The 20,836-nt window shown below is 45.9% G+C and overlaps 1 protein-coding gene across 2 annotated transcripts in view; it reads right to left on the reverse strand.

The window, feature by feature from the left end:
* Positions 1 to 682: 682 nt before the first annotated feature.
* LOC309562271 (uncharacterized protein) overlaps positions 683 to 20,836 on the reverse strand; it is a 34,874-nt gene continuing 14,720 nt past the window's right edge. For both annotated transcript variants that reach the window (XM_082266392.1, XM_082266391.1), the window contains 3 exons: positions 20,373 to 20,798; positions 13,580 to 13,725; positions 683 to 781 (listed from right to left, as the gene is read on the reverse strand). In XM_082266392.1, coding sequence (XP_082122518.1) covers positions 13,631 to 13,725; positions 20,373 to 20,798 — 521 coding nt within the window. In that variant the 3' untranslated portion in view covers positions 683 to 781; positions 13,580 to 13,630. The remainder of the gene's footprint in view (positions 782 to 13,579; positions 13,726 to 20,372; positions 20,799 to 20,836) is intronic.

Raw genomic sequence — 20,836 nt, forward strand, 5'->3', positions numbered from 1 at the left:
AAAATGGTGTTTTTTGATTACCGAAGTTCAGGTCTCATTGATTTCAATGGGGTTCTGAAATCCGGGCCGAACTTTCGGGAAGTTCGGGTGTTCTGGTCAAACCGAACTTTTGAAAAGTTTGATCATCCCTAATGACCACTTCCACTAGGGTTGCCATCTTTTCTTCAAGCCAAACCACGAACACTTTAGCGGCTTGGGACACCTTTGGGTGCCCGAAGGAAAGTAGTAATGCGGTGCACATAGGGGGCTGCAGCAAACAGTGGGTGTGGCCAAATTGCTCTTGCTGACATTATGGCCCTGCTCCCCAGTGATGCTGAAACCTGCCCCCAGACAGCCGCCTGCAGTTCCCTGATGTCATCAGATTTGTGTGTGACTATCTTGGTTACTTGGGGAACCACAGCCTGGTCTGAATAATGTGTCTGGGTTTAAGTCCACCTAATGAATCCCGGACAGGTGGCAACCCTAACTTCCACCTGCTTACAGGCCCCTCCCACTGCTCTGCTCTCTGCACAGTGATGATGCCACTGTTACTTTTACAAGGTGATATCTGGGCTTGCAAAGGCTTTTGATGCTCACAATGTGGATTATCCTTTGTGATTATTGATGAATATATTTAAATTAAAGTTTTTGTGCCAGGAGATCAAATTTAGGCATCTTACCAAAAGGAATTGTGTCATACTTGCCTGCTTGATGGATAGTCCTTGGGCCATTCCCAATCTTTATCCCGCTTATTCCATTCCATACCAACCCAGTAGCTTCGTTTTTTCTCCCCTATGAATTTCTAAAAATAAAAATGGAAGTATTAATGCAAAAATTAACAGATCAGAGCAGATACAAAGGGCTTAATTTACAAAGCACTAATGACAAGGAATATTATTTTCAGCCAAGTGACTGGTATGAATTTCCTGGGGGACCTCTCATTTTTTTTTTTGTATGAGGTACCCCTTTAAAATCCATACCCGACTCAAAGGGTATGGTATGCATTTTGGGAGGCAATCTATATCTTCTTAGAAAAAAAAAAACAATACACAGATCCCTCCAGAGGTCCCCACAATATATAATGAACCCCTAGTGCCCAACCTATGGCCCCTTAGTACTTGCTATGGGGGCCCTTTGGGGACCTCAGCAGTCAGTAATGGAAGGATTCATTTGTAAAAAGGCAATAATGACAGTGATCTAGCAGTTTCATGTAGCGTGTCTCCAGTCTTTCCCTATCTCCTGTGATGTGTCTTCAGTCTCCGACCACCACTGTTGCACGTCTGCAGCCTCTGATCACCGCCTCTAATTTTTCTGATGTCTCTGACAGTCTTCTGTCATATATTGAATATTATGTGTGGCCCTTAGGTGCTCTCAGGGGCCATAATTGAAGCCCCCTACACTTTCTTAGTTGACAGCCACTGTATAGACCCTCTGGTCCTTTTTTCCTTTGTAAATGTCAGTGCCAGTGCCATCTTAAGAGCATTACATAGTTACATAGTGAGGTTGAAAAAAGACATCAGTCCATCCAGTTCAACCTATGATATGTGTGTGTGTTTGCTGTTAACCATACATTGTATACCCCTGTATGTTGTACATTGTATACCCCTGTATGTTGTACATTGTATACCCCTGTATGTTGTACATTGTATACCCCTGTATGTTGTACATTGTATACCCCTGTATGTTGTACATTGTATACCCCCTGTATGTTGTACATTGTATACCCCTGTATGTTGTACATTGTATACCCCTGTATGTTGTACATTGTATACCCCTGTATGTTGTACATTGTATACCCCCTGTATGTTGTACATTGTATACCCCTGTATGTTGTACATTGTATACCCCTGTATGTTGTACATTGTATACCCTGTATGTTGTACATTGTATACCCCTGTATGTTGTACATTGTATACCCCTGTATGTTGTACATTGTATACCCTGTATGTTGTACATTGTATACCCCTGTATGTTGTACATTGTATACCCCTGTATGTTGTACATTGTATACCCTGTATGTTGTACATTGTATACCCCTGTATGTTGTACATTGTATACCCTGTATGTTGTACATTGTATACCCTGTATGTTGTACATTGTATACCCCTGTATGTTGTACATTGTATACCCCTGTATGTTGTACATTGTATACCCTGTATGTTGTACATTGTATACCCCTGTATGTTGTGGTCTTTAAGGTGCCCATCTAATAGTTTTTTGAAACTATCGATGCTCCCTGCTGATATGACTGCTTGTGGAAGAGAATTCCACATCCTTACCGCTCTTACAGTGAAGAACCCCCTGCGTATTTTAAGGTTAAACCGCCATTACTCTAGTTTTAGTGAGTGGCCACGTGTCTTATTGTATTCCCTTTCTCTGAATAGTTTGTTCCTTATGCTAGGGTCATCACCAGTACAGTATTTGTACATTGATATCATATCCCCCCTCAATCGTCTCTTCTCCAGAGAGAATAAGTTCAGTGCTTGTAGTCTTTCCTCATAGCTGATGTCCTCCATTCCCCTAATTATTTTTGTTGCCCTTCTCTGGACTCTCTCCAGTTCCAGCACATCCTTCCTGAGGACCGGTTCCCAGAACTGGACGGAATACTCCAGATGTGGCCGGACCAGAGTCTTGTAGAGAGGGAGTATTAAAGGGCCCCGGGCAATGCAGTGCCAGGCTAATGACCGCTTCCAAGTTGGGCGGCTGGGTCCGGTGAACACACACACGGACGAGAGTCAGACTCGGCTGTCCTGTGTGTGCCTGTTCCTGTGGAGGCAGACAGGCATTTCTGCAGTTGTGGGCTCCCCCTCCACGGCCCAAGTGGCCTGATAGCAGCATGGGGCCAACAGTCGCTTGCCACTTGCTAAGTTAGACGGCAGAAATGTACACGGGAATCGGGACTAATGGGGCTGGGTCAATAGGCAGGTGGGGCCCTCCGGGCAAGTGGGGCCCCCGGGCAACTGCCCATTGTGCCCATTCGGTAAGATGGCCTTGGTCAGTGCTATAAAAAAAAAACTACTGCTCCTGGTCACAATAATTCTTTTTCTTTTTTTTTTACATTTTTTTCCCATTAGTACATGTTCCCCAGGGCAGTGCCCAACCCCATGCTATTTTTTTAGACAACCTACCTATTATCCCAGAAAATGGGCATTTTTAATTTGATATATTTGGATCCTATTGATTATAATGGGGTTTGGGTTTGACGTCCGGACTTTTTTTGAACCTCTGCCGAACAGAACCCAGGGCAATTTGGCTTATCATCACTGTTTTATAGCCCAGATTAATATTATTATTATTTTACAGGATTTATATAGCGCCAACAGTTTTCTCAGCGCTTTACAACATGGGGGCAGACAGTACAGTTACAATACAATTCAATACAGGAGGAATCAGAGGGCTCTGCTCGTTGGAGTTTACAATCTCAGAGAGAGGGTTAAGTGATGCAAAAGGTAAAAAACTGTGGGGAATGAGCTGATGGAGAAAATAAAAGTAGAGTTGTTAAGTGTTAAGTGGGGGCCAGATAGGCTTCTATGAAGAGAAGAGTTTTCAGGGATCACAAGTGGACAGAGTAGAAGATAGCCAGACAGACTGTGGTAGAGAGTTTCAGAGGATGGGAGAGAGTCTAGAAAAGTCCTGGAGATGAGCAGGGGAAGAGGTGACAAGGGAACTAGAGAACAGGAGGACTTGGGAGGAACAAAGAGAATGGTTAGGTTGGTATTTTGTGATTAGGTTTGTGATGTAGCTGGGGAGTTGTGGATGGCTTTGAAAATTGTTGTTAGTATTTTGAATTTAATTTGTTGGGAGAGCGGAGACCAGTGGAGGGATTGGCAGAGAAGAGCAGTGGACACTGAATGGAGGCCAGTGGAGGGATTGGCAGAGATGGGTGGAGGACACTGAATAAAAGCCAGTAGAGGTATTGGGAGAGAGGGGTGGAGATCACTGAATGGAAGTCAGTGGAGGGATTAGCAAAGAGGGGTGGAGGACACTGAATGGAGGTCAGTGGAGGGATTAGCAGAGAGGAGTGGAGGACACTGAATGGAAGTCAGTGGAAGGATTAGCAGAGAGGAGTGGTGGTGGACACTAGATGGAAGCCAGTGGAGGAATTGGCAGAGAGGAGTAGTGGACACTGAATGGAAGCCAGTGGAGGGATTGGCAGAGAGGAGTAGTGGACACTGAATGGAAGCCAGTGGAGGGATTGGCAGAGAGGAGTAGTGGACACTGAATGGAAGCCAGTGGAGGGAATGGCACAGTGGGGTGGTGGACACTGAATGGAAGGCAGTGGAGGGATTGATACAGAGGGCTGGTGGACACTAAATCAAAGCCAGTGGAGGGATTGGCAGAGAGGAGTAGTGAACACTGAATGGAAGCCTGTGGAGGGATTGGTGCAGAGGGGTAGTAGACACTGAATGGAAGCCAGTGGAGGGATTGGCAGAGAGGAATAGTGGACACTGAATGGACTGAAGGGGGGACAGCCTATGTCAAGGTAAGCCAATGAGGAGTGAGAATGTCAGGGAATCCCTGTGAGACGTCTGGGGCGTGGCCATGCACAGGCTATTCCCAGAAGAATGACTAATGGGCGTGGTGCCAGACAGGCTATTTAAAGGAAGTTCATTCCTGTTTCCTGTGCTGACTGATCTTCAGCTGTTTCCTGTGACCTGATGATACCTGTATGCTTCCCTGTTGCTGACCTGGCTTGTTCTGAACTTGGACTTGGATTCTGCTTCTGCTTCTCTGCTAAACCTGACCCGGCTCCGTCCCTGACTTTGGCTCTGCTTACGATTTGGTACCCTGCTGCACCGCCTGTTGATGACCCTGGCTTTCCTACTACTCTGACTCTGTCTCTCAGAACTACCCGAGTGCTTGCCTGGCTATCTGCTGCACATGTTCCATACAGCATTGCATGTTCCAGTTTCCAGGATCCGGACAAGCAGCCTATCCTGATCCATCAACAACCACAGGCACTCGTGTCCCTCCTGGCCTTTGACACCCTCTGTCTCACCTTCAGTGGGGTCTGGGCCGGAGATATAAGAGAGGCCGACCTCGTCAACTCAGACTCCTCCCAGGTACGTGACAGTATCAGTCAGCCAACTATGGAGTCTGAAAGGGAGGTCTCTCCACTGGAGAACGTTTGCCGATCGATCTCTGCAATATCCCACATGGTACAAAGCCTGCAAGGAAAATTGGATTGCATCGAAGATCAATTATCGGCCCGCAAAAATGACTCTTCTCTGACGGAGCCCAGCACATCCTGTGCGGCAGATTTCCACCCGGAACCTCGGGTTCCCATTCCTGAACGTTTTTCTGGAAATCGAAGAAAATTTCGGACTTTTCGTAATTCTTGTGAACTATACTTTTCCCTGTTGCCTCGAACCTTCTCTTCACAAGATACCAAGGTGGGGTTCATTATCTCGCTCCTTCAGGATGAGCCCCAATCCTGGGCTTTCCATCTTCGGGAACAACACGATCCAGCCTTGACAACCATGGACTCTTTTTTTTCTGCCATGTCCCAGCTATACGCAGATCCTTTTTGTCATCGGACTGCTGAATCAAAGCTTAGCAAGTTAAAGCAAGGCCTAAGGCCTGTGGAGGATTATGTGACAGATTTCCGTGTATGGAGTGCCGATACTCTGTGGAACCATTCGGCCCTCCATCATCAGTTCCGTCTTGGTTTGTCTGATGCCCTAAAGGATGAACTTGCCAGGGTGGGGGTACCAACGGCCTTAGAAGACCTGGTGAACCTTGTCATCCAGATTGACCGGAGGCTACGTGAGAGGCAAGCCGAAAGAGCTAACAAGGCTCCTTTGGTCCGCCCGGAGTTTGGGGCTGATACTCCTCTCATTACCGTTAACCCCCCAGAGGTACCTCACTACCCTTCACGAAAGAGTTTCCAGAGATCCCCTCTGTCCACATCGGAACGTCTTCGACGGTATCGCTCCAATCTCTGCCTCTACTGTGGCGATGCCGGTCACCACATTCAGATTTGTTCTGTGAGGCCTTGCAGAACCTCCTCTAACTGGATTTCTATGATGCATCCACCCGGGACTAATCAAACACATCTCATCTTGCTTTGCCATCTGAAACTTCCTGAAAAGACTATCTCTGTTCCTGCTATTATAGACTCTGGGGCCTGTAGCTGTTTTGTGGATGTGACATTTGCAGCCCAACACAATCTACCTCTCTGTACCAAGAAACAAGGGTTTGTTGTTCACCTGGCTGATGGCTCTGGTATCAAGTCTGGTCCAGTGACACAAGAGACGGCTCCAATTTTCTGCTCTTCCTCCTCTGGTCATCAAGAATTCCTTTGCCTGGACGTTATAACATCACCCATGTTTCCTGTCATTCTTGGTATACCCTGGCTGAAGGCCCATAACCCTAGCATCAATTGGCTCACGGGTGAGATTTCCTTCTCTTCTCCCTACTGCCGGGCACACTGTGTTCCTGAGGAGTCTCTTACTGTTACCTCTCTCCTTGGTATCCACCCGGACCCCGAAGTCTTGAAACTGGTACCTACAGTTTACCACGAATACCTGGATGTTTTCAATAAAAAGAGCGCTGATTCTCTTCCTCCCCATCGTACATACGATTGCCCCATTGAACTGTTGCCAGGGGCTGAAATACCTTTTGGCCGGATCTACCCTCTCTCTGAGCTTGAATTAGAGACTCTCCGTAACTAAATTAATGAAAGCCTGGAAAAAGGATTCATCCGACCCTCCACTTCACCCGCAGGAGCGGGCATATTCTTTGTTGAGAAAAAGGACCATACCCTTAGGCCCTGTGTGGATTATCGCGATCTCAATAAGATAACTGTCAAGAATCGTTATCCTCTTCCCCTAATTCCCGAACTTTTCCAGAGGTTACGAGGGGCACAGGTGTTCTCCAAACTTGATTTGAGGGGTGCCTACAACCTAGTCAGAATTCGTGTAGGAGACGAATGGAAGACCGCGTTTCGAACGCGCTTTGGGCATTTTGAATATCTGGTCATGCCATTCGGTCTTTGTAATGCCCCAGCCACATTCCAACATCTTGTTAATGATATATTTCGGGACTATCTTGATTTGTTTGTCATCGTATACTTGGATGATATCCTTGTATTTTCCAGTTCTCTCGACCTACACAGAAACCATGTAAAGAAGGTACTGGACAGACTTCGCCAACACCGTCTTTACGCAAAGGCGGAGAAATGTGAGTTCGAAAAACAGGTTATCCAATTTCTGGGACTCATTATCTCTGCGGATGGCATTGCTATGGACCCGCAAAAGGTATCTGCCGTACTGGAATGGCCTGCCCCCGAGGACAAGAAAGCAGTACAGCGCTTTGTGGGCTTCGCTAATTTTTACAGGAAGTTTATAAAGAACTTTTCTGGCATCATATCCCCCATCACACAGCTGACCAAACAGTTTACCCCATTCAAATGGACTCCAGAGGCTCAAGCCGCCTTTGAACTATTAAAGACTCTGTTTACTTCCGCTCCCATTTTAAAACACCCAGATCCCGCTGTAGCCTATGTACTTGAAGTGGATGCCTCTGAAAATGCGGTCGGGGCTATACTATCCCAACGACAAGGAGCCAAGTCCCTACTCTAGCCTATTGCCTTTTTCTCCAGAAAATTAAGCTCCTCTGAGAGGAACTATGACGTAGGAGATCGTGAACTGTTAGCCATAAAGGCTGCCCTGGAGGAATGGCGCTACCTACTGGAGGGGGCTGCACACCCTATCTTTATTTTTACAGACCATAAGAACTTAGAATATTTAAGAACCGCGAAATGATTAAGACCTCGACAGGCAAGATGGGCACTTTTCTTCTCTCGATTTGTGTTCCATATAACTTTTCGTCCGGGCTCTAAGAATTGCAAACCTGATGCCCTTTCTCGCATGTTTCCTGAACCAGCTCCACCTCCTGAACCTGACACCATCTTGCCAGCTAAGAATTTCCTACTCTTGCAAACAGACTTGATGTCACAGATCAAGGGGACAGTTGCAAACTCCCCACCTCCTCTGAACTTGCATCTCCAGCAGAGGGATGGACTTTATTTCCATAAGGAACAAATTTTTATTCCCGAACAACTGAGGGTCACCATTCTTAAGAAGTGTCATGATCATCTTCTGGCTGGACACTTTGGTATCCATAAAACCTCTGATTTGGTCTCCCGTTCCTTTTGGTGGCCAGATTGGTTAAAGGACTGTAAAAACTATGTCAGATCCTGCTCTGTGTGTCTCAGAAACAAGTCTGATCGGGCCAAGACCTGGGGCCTATTGGAATCCCTCCCCGTACCTGAAAAACCATGGAGTATGATCTCTATGGACTTTATTGTGGAACTTCCTCCATCTGAAGGGTTTACAACTACCTTTGCCGTAGTTGATCGTCTTTCCAAGGTGGCACACTTTATACCTCTGAAAGGAACTCCCTCTGCCTCCGAAACTGCCTCCACGTTTATCAAAGAAGTGGTGAGATTGCATGGCATTCCAGCCAGCATTGTCTCTGATCGTGGGGTGCAGTTCACTTCCAAGTTTTGGAAAGCTTTATGTGAAGCATTAAACATTGAACTTTGTTTGTCTTCTGCCTTCCACCCACAAACAAACGGACAGACCGAGAGGACAAACCAAACTCTTGAACAATATTTAAGGTGCTTCTCTTCTTTTTCTCAAGACGACTGGGTGTTACTCCTCCCTTTAGCGGAATTTGCTTATAATAACTCCGTTCATTCCGCCACCAAGCAGTCTCCTTTCTATGCCAATTATGGATATCACCCCTCCTTCCTACCTGAGTTACCTATGGAATCTGCTGTACCAGCTGTACAAGAAAGACTAAATTTTCTTAATGCCAACAGTCAGCTTTTGCGGGAAACCATTTTGAAGGCACAGGCTGGTAATAAAAAATTTTTTGATAGAAGAAGGAGAGGGAATTTGAATTTAAAACCGGGGGATAAGGTCTGGCTATCTACAGCAAACCTGAGACTAAAGTGTCCCTCAAAAAAGCTTGGCCCAAGATACCTAGGTCCATTTTCTATCAGGAAGAAGATCAATTCTGTGGCATTCGAATTAATCTTACCAGGTAATCTGAAGATCCATCCCGTGTTCCACGTTTCTTTACTGAAGTCAGCAGTTCCCAACCCCTTTCCAGATCGTGGTCCTGAAGTTCCTGCTCCCCTTTTGATCGAAGGTAATGAAGAATTTGAGGTGGAGTCTATTCTGGACTGTAGAAGAAGGGGTGGTCGGACACAGCTTCTTATCAAGTGGAAGGGCTATGGCCCTGAGGATAATTCCTGGGAACCTGCTTCAAACGTCCATGCTCCTCGATTGTTACGAGCCTACCTTCTAAAACATCCGGAAAAACGGTCTATGTTGGGCATCCGGAGGCTGCCCTTAAGGGGGGGGGGCAATGTCAGGGAATCCCTGTGAGACGTCTGGGGCGTGGCCATGCACAGGCTATTCCCAGAAGAATGACTAATGGGCGTGGTGCCAGACAGGCTATTTAAAGGAAGTTCATTCCTGTTTCCTGTGCTGACTGATCTTCAGCTGTTTCCTGTGACCTGATGATACCTGTATGCTTCCCTGTTGCTGACCTGGCTTATTCTGAACTTGGACTTGGATTCTGCTTCTGCTTCTCTGCTAAACCTGACCCGGCTCCTTCCCTGACTTTTGCTCTGCTTACGATTTGGTACCCTGCTGCACCGCCTGTTGATGACCCTGGCTTTCCTACTACTCTGACTCTGTCTCTCAGAACTACCCGAGTGCTTGCCTGGCTATCTGCTGCACATGTTCCATACAGCATTGCATGTTCCAGTTTCCAGGATCCAGACAAGCAGCCTATCCTGATCCATCAACAACCACAGGCACTCGTGTCCCTCCTGGCCTTTGACACCCTCTGTCTCACCTTCAGTGGGGTCTGGGCCGGAGATATAAGAGAGGCCGACCTCGTCAACTCAGACTCCTCCCAGGTACGTGACAGAGTTGCAGTAGTCGAGGCAGGAGATGGCCAGGAAGTAAATTAGGAGCTTTGTGGTATCATTGGTTAGGAAGGGACTTATCTTGGAGATGTTGCAAAGGTTGAGGCGGCGGGCTTTGGACAGCGATTGGATGTGGGGATGAAAAGACAGTAACAGTGCATATTTCTAGCACTGATTACTGCAGTAATGTCACTGGTAACCCCAAAAGTGTATAAAATGTCAGTCAGGGGTCCGATCTGTCCGCTGCAATGTCGCAGTCCCGCAAAAAAAAAATTGGAGATCACTGCCATTACTAGTTAAAAAAAAAAAAAGCAATAAAAATGACAAAAATATTTCCCTTAGTTTGTAGACGCGATAACTTTTGAGCAAACCAATCAAAATACGCTTATTGCTATTTTTTTTTACCAAACATAGGTAGCAGAAAACAAATTGGCCTAAAATGTTAAAAAATTTAGATTTTTACATTTTTTTTTTTAGAATTTCATATAAAAAAATGTGAAAAATATTGTTATTTTTTCAAAATTGTCGCTCTTTTTTTGTTTATAGTGCAAAAAATAAAAATCGCACAGGTGATCAAATACCACCAAAAGAAAGCTCTATTTGTGGAAAAAAAAAGGACTTCAATTTTGTTTAGGTACAGCGTCGCACGACCGCGCAATTGTCCGTTAAAATCACGCAGTGCCGAACCTCAAAATAGGGCCAGGTCTTTGAGCAGCCAAATCCTCCGGGGCTTAAATGGTTAAAGGATAAACTTCGGTAAAGTTTATTTCTGTTTTTATCCCTTTTATTTTCATAGTAAATAGCCAATTGTGTGTCTTTTTGTCTTTTTTGTAATTGCTTTGTATATATTTTATGCACTGCCCACTTTCGGGATATTAACCACTTCCGGAAGGTTTTACCCCTTAATGACCAGGCCATTTTTTTGAGATTCGGCACTGCGTTATTTTAACTGACAATTGGGCAGTTGTGCGATGCTGTACCCAAAAAAAAAATGATGTCCCCACGAATAGAGCTTTCTTTTAGTGGTATCGGATTACCTCTGCGGTTTTTATTTTTTGCGCTATAAATTAAAAAAAACAGCAGCAATTTTGAAAAAAACAACATTTTTTACTTTCTGCTATAAAACATCCAATACATTTTTTTAAAAAACAATCTAATTTTTTCATTAATTTAATCTGATATGTATTCTGCTACATATTTTTGGTAAAAAAAATCCCAATAAGTGTTTATTGATTGGTTTGCACAAAAGTTATTGTGTCTACAAACTAGGGGAAAGATTTATGGCATTTTCATTTATTTATTTATTTTTTTACTAGCAATGGCGGCGATCTGCGATTTTTAGCGGGACTGCGACATTGCGGTGAACAAATCGGACCCCTGACTGACATTTTTTGGGGGCCAGCGACACAAGTACAGTGATCAGTGCTAAAAACAAATACACTGTTACTGTACTAAAGAAACTGGCAGGGAAGGGGTTAACATCAGGGGTGATCAAAGGGTTAAATGTGTTCCCTATGAGAGCTTTCGGCCTGTGGGGGGGGGGGGGATGCACTGATTTGAGGAAGACAGAGATCTGGGTTACTGCTTAGCAGGAACACCAGATCTCCATCTTGTCCCTTTTGCAGAACGCCGATCTGCCTTGTTTACATAGGTGGACTGCCATTCTGCCTCTCCCGGGGATGATCGCGGGTGCCCAGTGGGCATTGGGTCCACCAGACCCGCTGATTGACATCCCCCCTAGCCAATCACGGCACAATCATGCTTCTGGCTGCAGGAGCGCGCCATCTAGTGGTTTTAGAATGAAACAACGTACAGGTACACCGTTTCGTGCAATAGAGCCACACTGCCGCAGTAAATGCATGGCAGCCGATCGGCAAGTGGTTAGAGTGGATGTGAACCTTCACATATACCCAGTGAAGTGAACAGCCTCAGATAATACACAGAGATTAAACAAATCTCCCTACATAAGTTTTACATGTATATCTACATCCCTTTCTTCTGTACACCCCTTCAAAGTAATAACATCCTTCTGAATCTGTGAGGAAGTGGAGAACTGCAGTTACAGCTCTGAGACACTGTGTGAGAGCTGATTGGAGGAAAGGGTCACCCCCCCCCCCTCCACATAGGCAAAGGAATGAAGGAACATGCAGAGATGTATTCTGAATAGACAAGCTCAGTGCTTATCTCCCTCCCCGACACAAATTTTTAGCTCATGTTATTTCAAGTGTCGGAAAACTTCTCTGATAACAGAGGAATGAAGCACCAGAGAGAAACCACGCTTCGATCCTTGGAGAGAGACAAGTCAACACGATATATATATATATATATATATATATATATATATATATATATATATATATATATGTGCTCTGGTCAAATTTAATGATTGAGGTTTACAACCACTTTAAATTATAAAATTAATAAGTGACTTCTGTGTACTAAGCTAGGACTTATATCTCTGGAGAGATTGTTACATTTTGGTGTTTACAGTATGTGCTTGGTCTAAGCTCATTGCCAATCTGTACGCATTTTGCACTGTGTGTTGGCAGATTGCATGCAGATTGTAAACGAGCCGATCTGCCAGTTGGAGATCTGTGTGTGTGTGTGTGTGTGGTGGCCCAGCAGACCAGTCTGCTGACAAACTGCTGGGTGGTGCAGGCTATTGTTTGTTGTGTGTCTGGTGTGTGGACAGTGGGAAGGATGTGGACCCTGATGTAGGTGGGGCTTTGGGATCCTAATGAAAGGGGAGGAACTCTGGGGACCCTGGTTTAAAGAGAGGGGACTCTTAGGACCCTGATGTAAGGGGGGTATTGACTCTGGGGACACTAATGAATGGAGGGGGGACTCTTAGGACCCTGATGTAAGGGGGGAATTGACTCTGGGGACACTAATGAATGGAGGGGGGACTCTTAGGACCCTGATGTAAGGGGGGAATTGACTCTGGGGACACTAATGAATGGAGGGGGGACTCTTAGGACCCTGATGTAAGGGGGGTATTGACTCTGGGGACACTAATGAAAGGAGGGGGGACTCTGGAGACCCTGATGAAAGGGTGGGGACTTTGGGGATCCTAATGAAAGGGATAATCTATGATGTAAGGGGGGTCATGTCCAGGGGGGCCCCGGCCTAAAGCAGTCTAAGGGGCCCCAAAATTTCTGATGGCTGCCCTGTTCCCCACACACTGCGCCAACATCCCACATACAGCTGCAGGATTGGATGATGTTAGCTGGAGAGGAAGCCATCTCCTGCAAACTTCAGCCAATCAATGAGAAGAGGTATCCAGCCAATGAGGTGCCATGCAAGCCATGCTGCGCACAACATCACATCCTCCCAGCTCCCCAGTCTCCACATAGTGTTAATGTTGGCAAGGAAGTAAGAAAGCATCCCTGCACAGGCTGCATTTGCAGCCTTTATTTTTTGGGAGGGGGTGCAAGTAGCTGGTTTTTCCTAGGGAGCAAAAAGGTCTAGCACCGGCCCTGGATACATCCTAAATATAGAGCCATTCACACATCTTGTATAAGCCCTTCAGGTTTGTTGTCCAGATGAAGGTCTGGAAACAATGGTTACATTTTGTGACATAGGAAAACTGTTACATTTTTGAGAACATTGTCATAGATGGAATCACTGATTCCCATTGTATTGTATGGTCCTTACCTGGAGATCGGTGTCAGAATACGGCACAATGACGAGGTTGGAATCTCTCCTTTAACAATCTAAGTCACTTTTTCCCCAGTATTCTTCTTCTTCAGAAAACCAGAAACATTTCTTTCTATAGAGGACCCATCCTTCAAAACAAACATCTGAAAGACAAGAAGCAGAGACTGAGGACCGGGGTACACAATGTGATGGACCATGTTTTATATCAGGGACTTCTCCAGTAGGTGACATATCCATCAATCTTTTCTGTTCAGGCTTTGGTAGCACCGTCTCCCTACAGCAGTAAAAGCTAAAACCTGCTCTGTGTAATGGTTTTGCACAGAGCAACCCCGATCCTCCTCTTCCCGGGTCCCCCGCTGGCGCTCTTAGCTCCTCCTACCTTCCCAGTAGCCACCCCCCTGCCCAGAAGACCGCTTGCTAAGGGGGATACTGGTGCAGGCTCACTCCCTAGCCTCACTGTCTGTGTTCATAGAACACCACGGGGCAAAAGGGGCAGCTGCCCCGGGCCCAGTCATTGTTGTGGGGCCCAAAGCAGCTGCCTCTTGAGCCTGCACTTACTGCAAACAGTTGATAAGTGCATTTGGGAGGGCCCAAGAAAATGTTTGCCCAGGGTCCAATCAATATTAAAGACGGCCCTGACCCAATCCCGCACTACTCCTGTGTCACAGGATTTGATTGACAGCAGCAGAAGCCAATGGCTCCTTCTGCTATTATTCTGTCCAGTGAGGAGAGAGAACAGAGGGAGATGCTGCTTTTAGGGACAGCACTGGATCGAGATCAGGCTCAGGTAAGTGTAAATGGAGTAACTGGTTCTAAAGGCAAACATTTTTTTTCTTTTACTTTAATGCATTCTCTGCAAAATGTTTCAATACCCTCCCTTAAAAACTTACTTGAGTCTTTTCTCAATCCAGCACTGCCCTGTCTGCAGCAGCTTCTTTAAATCAAATCCTATAAGGAGGGAGCAGGGGGAGTGGGGCAGGGCTAAGCTGCACTGTTTGTGTCTACAGACATACACAGCCCGGCTCAGGAGCGAGCCCCCAAATGTGCCCCCCCCAATAGCAAGCAGCTTGCTATGGGGGCACAGACAGAAAAGGAGGAGCAGGCAGTGCTGGCAGGGGACCAGTAAGGGGCTGCTCTTTGCTTTAATATCATAGGGTGAAAAAATGAACACTTTTCTAAATGAAAACCTCCAGTATTTGGATCACTGTTCAGAGGGCATTTAACAGGCAGTGGGACACCATTATAGCTCCTCCTCACCACTCTTTTAACCCCTTAAACCCCACACTAGTGTACCGCAACCGCATGCATTGCACATGGTTTTAGCCCACCTCTATTTAGTTAAATGGGTCATGTTCAGAGGGCGATACTTCCCCCTTGGGGGGGTCAGCCTGTCAGTGGTCAGACCATACGCCGTATGCTGCATCAAATTGGTCTGCATGGCTGTCGTCCCAGAAGGAAGCCTCTTCGAAAGATGATGCAAAAGAAAACCCGAAAAAAGTTTGCTGATGATAAGGAGACTAAGGACATGGATTACTGGAACCATCTCCTGTGGTCTGATGAGACCAAGATAAACTTATTTGGTTCAGATGGTGTCAGGCGTGTGTGGCGGCAACCAGGTGAGGAGTACAAAGACAAGTGTGCCTTGCCTACAGTCAAGCATGGGGGTGGGAGTGTCATGGTCTGGGGCTGTATGAGTGCTGCCGGCACTGGGGAGGTACAGTTCATTGAGGGAACCATGAATGCCAACATGTACTGTGACATACTGAAGCAGAGCATGATCCCCTCCCTTCAGAGACTGGGCCACAGGGCAGTATTCCAACATGATAACGACCCCAAAAACACCTCCAAGTCGACCACTGCATTGCTAAAGAAGCTGAGGGTAAAGGTGATGGACTGGCCAAGCATGTCTCCAGACCTAAACCCTATTGAGCATCGGTGGGGCATCCTCAAATGAAAGGTGGAGGAGCGCAAGATCTCTAACATTCACCAGCTCTGTGATGTCATCATGGAGGAGTGGAAGAGGACTCCAGTGGCAACCTGTGAAGCTCTGGTGAACTCCATGCCCAAGAGGGTTAAGGCAGTGCTGGAAAATAATGGTGGCCACACAAAATATTCACACCTTGGGCCCAATTTGGAGATTGTCACTTAGGGGTGTACTCACTTTTGTTGCCAGCGGTTTAGACATTAATGGCTGTGTGTTGAGTTATTTTGAGGGGACAGCAAATTTACACTGTTATACAAGCTGTACACTCACTACTTTACATTGTAGCAAAGTGTCATTTCTTCAGTGTTGTCACATGAAAAGATAGAATAAAATGTTTGCTAAGATGTGAGGGGCGTACTTACTTTTTTGAGATACTGTATATATATTATCAAATCAGACAGATTTGAATTGTAAGGATTCAATATTTCCGTACTCTAATCCAACCCACCAGAGAAAATAGCATGAGCTGATTAGACAATATCAGCTGACGTCATGTGCTTTCGAATTACCAAATGGAACAAAATTCATATCCATTTATTATCCGAATCCGAATTATCAAACAAATTTGAAAAATGTAATTAATTTTCCCATGGGCCTGAACCATGATGTGAATGAAACAAATGCATTTGTTAATTTTGTTATACCTTTTTTTGGATTTGTTGGGATTCGTTTCTTTGTCCATGGAATAAAATAAATGAAAAAATAAATAAAAATTTTGTCCAAAAAAACAAATCCTAATGAAACGAAACACGCATGTCTACTGCCAACACAGAATCTGAACACACCCTAAAAATACCGCCACAACTCCTGTACCAATAAGACAACCTTAGGGTTCCAGAACTACTTTTCTCTGTTGGTCTAGTCTTTATTTTCAATAGCGGAAACCAAGAATAGAGGCCAAACCTATTGAAGGAAGATGACCAGCGAGGTGCTTAGATCAGACTCTCCTCTATCCAGTCATAGCACAAAATGACCCAATAACAAGACTGGAAAAGCACAAAGCCATAGACTGTGCTTATGTAACGGCCCCCTGAAACCCCTTAGGGCCTGGTGGTGACACTCAGGGGTAGAGAGGGCCTACATACCTCCTTTGGGTGTGGATTGCCAGGCATGGTGGGTAATGATAAAAGTAGAAGAAACGATGGGCGCCAGTCACTTTTATGCTGAAGTAACAGAAGAGTTTATTTCTTCTCAACAGGACAAGAATAAATTGAGGAAAAGAGGGGTAGGGCCAAGGACACCCTTGGAGAACAGTCAATTTGGCAGACTCCGATTACAAAAAGACAGGTACTCAGACAGCGGTACAGGATAACAGAACTTGAGGTTCATTCAGTATCCATAAAGCTTCAGATTGATCTGGGAGGCAACTCCTCTCCACCAGATTCAATCTCTTTTGCGGTCTGTACTGGCTGGACAGCTGTCTTCCATATGAAACAGGCAGGTAACTCACACAGATTACTGGATCTCTGTGGATGCTATCTTTCAAGCAGGTCGCTGGCTCTCATCAGCAGAGTCCCAGACATGTGGCTAGGCCCCAGGCTTTAGGCCTAGCCAGCAGAAGCATAGCAGCACACACCCTTTCCGAAGGGGGTCCGGGCGGGAAGTGAGAGCGATTATTGGACCTCCCCTCAGTTAAATAGACTCTCCCAGCATGCCGCAGCCACACTGTAATTGGCTAAGAGAGACATGGATATTAACCACTTTAACACTAGCCACTGTGCTGCTACTGCGGCAAAGTGGCTCGTTATCGTCTAGCGACGTAGACCTACGTCGCTAGACTCCTACCCCTGTAGGCGGCGCTCGCGCGCCGCCGGAGGCACGCTCCCGCTGTTTTCATTCACAGCGGGAGTCAGGCCAGGGGAGGAGCTGCGGCGATCGCCGCTGCTCTGCCCCGATTGTCGGGGAATCCAGTTTGGAGATCCGCCCGCTTGTGTAAACAGAGCGGGCGGATCTCCTAAGTGACAGGGAGTGACAGATCGGAGTGTTCAGCATAGCTGAACATGCGATCTGTCCCTGGCTCACGCAGTCACCTCCCCCCCCCACACGTTAGCAAGCGCCAGGCATACATTAACCCCTCCCTCTCCAATAAAATTAACCCCTTCCCTGCCAGTGTCATTTTTACAGTAACAGTGCATATGTATAGCACTGATTACTGTAGTAATGTCACTGGTACCCCCAAAAGTGTCAAAAATGTCAGTCAAGGGTCCGATATGTCCGCCGCAATGTCGCAGTCCCGCAAAAAAAAATCGCAGATCGCCGCCCTTACTCGTTAAAAATAAAAACACCAAAAATGACAGAAATCTTTCCCGTAGTTAGTAAACGCAATAACTTTTGCGCAAACCAATCAAAATACGCTTATTGCGATTTTTTTTTTACCAAACATGGGTAGCAGAAAACAAATTGGCCAAAAATTTAAAAAAAATTGGTTTTTACATCTTTTTTGGGGGGAATTTCATATAAAAAAATGTTAAAAATATTGTTATTTTTTCAAAATAAACGCTCTTTTTTTGTTTATAGCGCAAAAAGTAAAAATCGCACAGGTGATCAAATACCACCAAAAGAAAGCTCTGTTTGTGGGAAAAAAAGGACGTAAATTTCGTTTGGGTACGGCGTTGCATGACCGTGCAATTGTCAGTTAAAGTCGCACAGCACCGAATCACAAAAAGTGGCCTGGACGTAAGACAGCAAAATGCTCTAGTGGTAAAGTGGTTAAAGCGGAGTTCCACCCAAAAGTGGAACTTCCACTTTAAATAGTCCTAACCCCCTGACATGCCACATTTGGCATGTCATTTTTTTGGGGGGGGAGCGGGTACCTAGTTTTGACAGGTACCCGCTCCCACGTCCGCTCGGAGCGCCGCGGCGCCCTGAGCGGAAGTTCTCCTCTCTCCCTCCCTCCCTGCAATCTTCTGGGACATGTCAGAGGTCCCAGAAGATTGCCGGGCAATCACGACGCATATCGCAACTCGCGCATGCGCAGTGCGTACCCGGCTGTGAAGCAGCAAACTGTCACAGCCGGGTGCCCACATCAGTGATGCCGGTGCCGCAGAGCAGAGAGGGAGAAGGCGGCGCATCGCTGGACCGTGGGACAGGTGAGTGTGCGGTTAGGCTGGAACTCCGCTTTAACAGTTTGTTTAACTGTAATTCTCACTCTAGTGTCAGAGGCAACAGTACCACCTACTGACGGAAGGGAGAACCGCAGCCAAACCCAGATTAAGAGGAATTCCAATTTACCACAGTATTAATATAGCCAAGCTAGTTACTGCCCAGCAAACTAAATTTAATATCAACCCTGCTTTAAGACAAGGGTGCTACACTTATAAACGTCAATTCCACCCCACAGTGATAAACCCATTATATGTAATTGTACATAGAGGCTTAACAAGCTTGTAAGGAGTTGCAAGATTGATTAAGATCCAGGAACCCATTTTGTCATTGCTGTCACCAGCGTTAAATGCTAACTGGCTTTGTCTCACCTGACTGCCTTAGGCTTGGCAGTGATGCAGGGTATAAAGTCATTAAAGCCACCCTCTAATGATATAATACAAGCTGGCTGGGTAATCACAGGCCAATGCTACCAAGACCAATGAAAGAAGGTCTTTCTGTAACTCATTCCAAGCCCGATGCAAGGGGCAAACATCTATACTCTGTGGTGGCCAATACTAGTCTTCTACTTAACCACTTGCCGACTGCCTAACGACGATTTACGTCGGCAGTCAGCCCCTCACAGGCAAAGCGACGTAGATCTACGTCGCTAGCCTGTGAGGGTCTAGGGAGCGAGCGCGTGCCGCCGGATGCGCGCTCCCACTCCCGCGTGGTCACGGACCCCCCCGCACGTGTGACCAGCAGACCCGATGTCCGCCGGTCACTCTGCGATCGCCACTGCAGAGGGAGAAAGGCAGGCGGCTGATGTAAACAAGCCGCCTGTCATTCTCCCCTGTGTAGAAACTGTGATCACACGGTTCTACTATGTAGGACCGTTGATTATTGTTTCTACAGCTCAACCCACAGCCAATCACAGTTAGAATCACGCCCCTAGGGACACACACAGCCCCTCCCTCTCAAATAAAGTTAACCCCTTCACTACCAGTGTCATTTTGCAGTAACAGTGCATATGTATAGCACTGATTACTGTAGAAATGTCACTGGTAACCCCAAAAGTGTCAAAAATGTCAGTCAAGGGTCCGATCTGTCCGCTGCAATGTCGCAGTACCGCAAAAAAAACGCAGATCGCCGCCATTACGCGTTAAAAAAAAAACAACAAAAATGACAAAAATCTTTCCCTTTGTTAGTAAACGCGATATCTTTTGCGCAAACCAATCAAAATATGCTTTTTGTGATTTTTTTTTACCAAACATATGTAGCATAAAACAAATTGGCCGAAAATGTTAAAAAATTTTGATTTTTACATTTTTTTGGGGGGGAATTTCATATAAAAAAATTTGAAAAATATTGCTATTTTTGCTAAATTGACGCTCTTTTTTTGTTTATAGTGCATGATCAAAAAATCGCACAGGTGATCAAATACCACCAAAAGAAAGCCCTGTTTGTGGGAAAAAAAGGACGTCAAATTCGTTTAGGTACAGCGCCGCACGACCGCGCAATTGTCCGTTAAAGTCACGCAGTGCCGAATCGCAAAATACCCCCTGGTCAGGAAGGGGGTAAAATCTTCCGGGGCTTAAGTGGTTAAGACTGCCTTATGATCACAATGGCCGTCAATCTCAATAAGACCTCTGTCTTTTCTTTTAACTTTTAAGAAGTGAAAGTACTTGAAAATGATTTGGAAAAAATAAAGATTTGGATGAATACCTCTAATATCTTGGTTGCACTTGTCCAGTTTTGAACTTGTTTCCTCTGCTATTTGTCTATGCTCTGTAGACTCCTGTTCCTCCTGCTGGCACTGCAACAGAGCATTGTTCACATCTGTATTACCCTGTTCTGCCTTCTCTAGGTCCAAGCGGGTCTTCTCCAGCTGAGTCTTGGTGGCCATCAGATCTTTGTTCAACGACTCCAGGTGATCCTCCTTGCTCTTCAGACTATTGTCCAGAAACCGATTGTCCTGTGACACTTTCCTCAGCTCCTGATGGGTCTTCTCCAACTCAGTCTTGGTGGCCTCTAACTGTCTTCTAATTGATTCCAGGAGGTCCTCTCTGCTCCTGAGGGTCTGAGTCAAACTGCTGCTCATTGTACGGTGATCAGTCACCAACGTTTGTAAATCACCAGACACCTGGACATCTGCGAGATGTAAAACAGACATATTAAACCAGATCAAA

Source organism: Pelophylax lessonae, assembly GCF_965119305.1.
Source record: "Pelophylax lessonae genome assembly, chromosome: 1".
Taxonomy (NCBI): domain Eukaryota; kingdom Metazoa; phylum Chordata; class Amphibia; order Anura; family Ranidae; genus Pelophylax; species Pelophylax lessonae.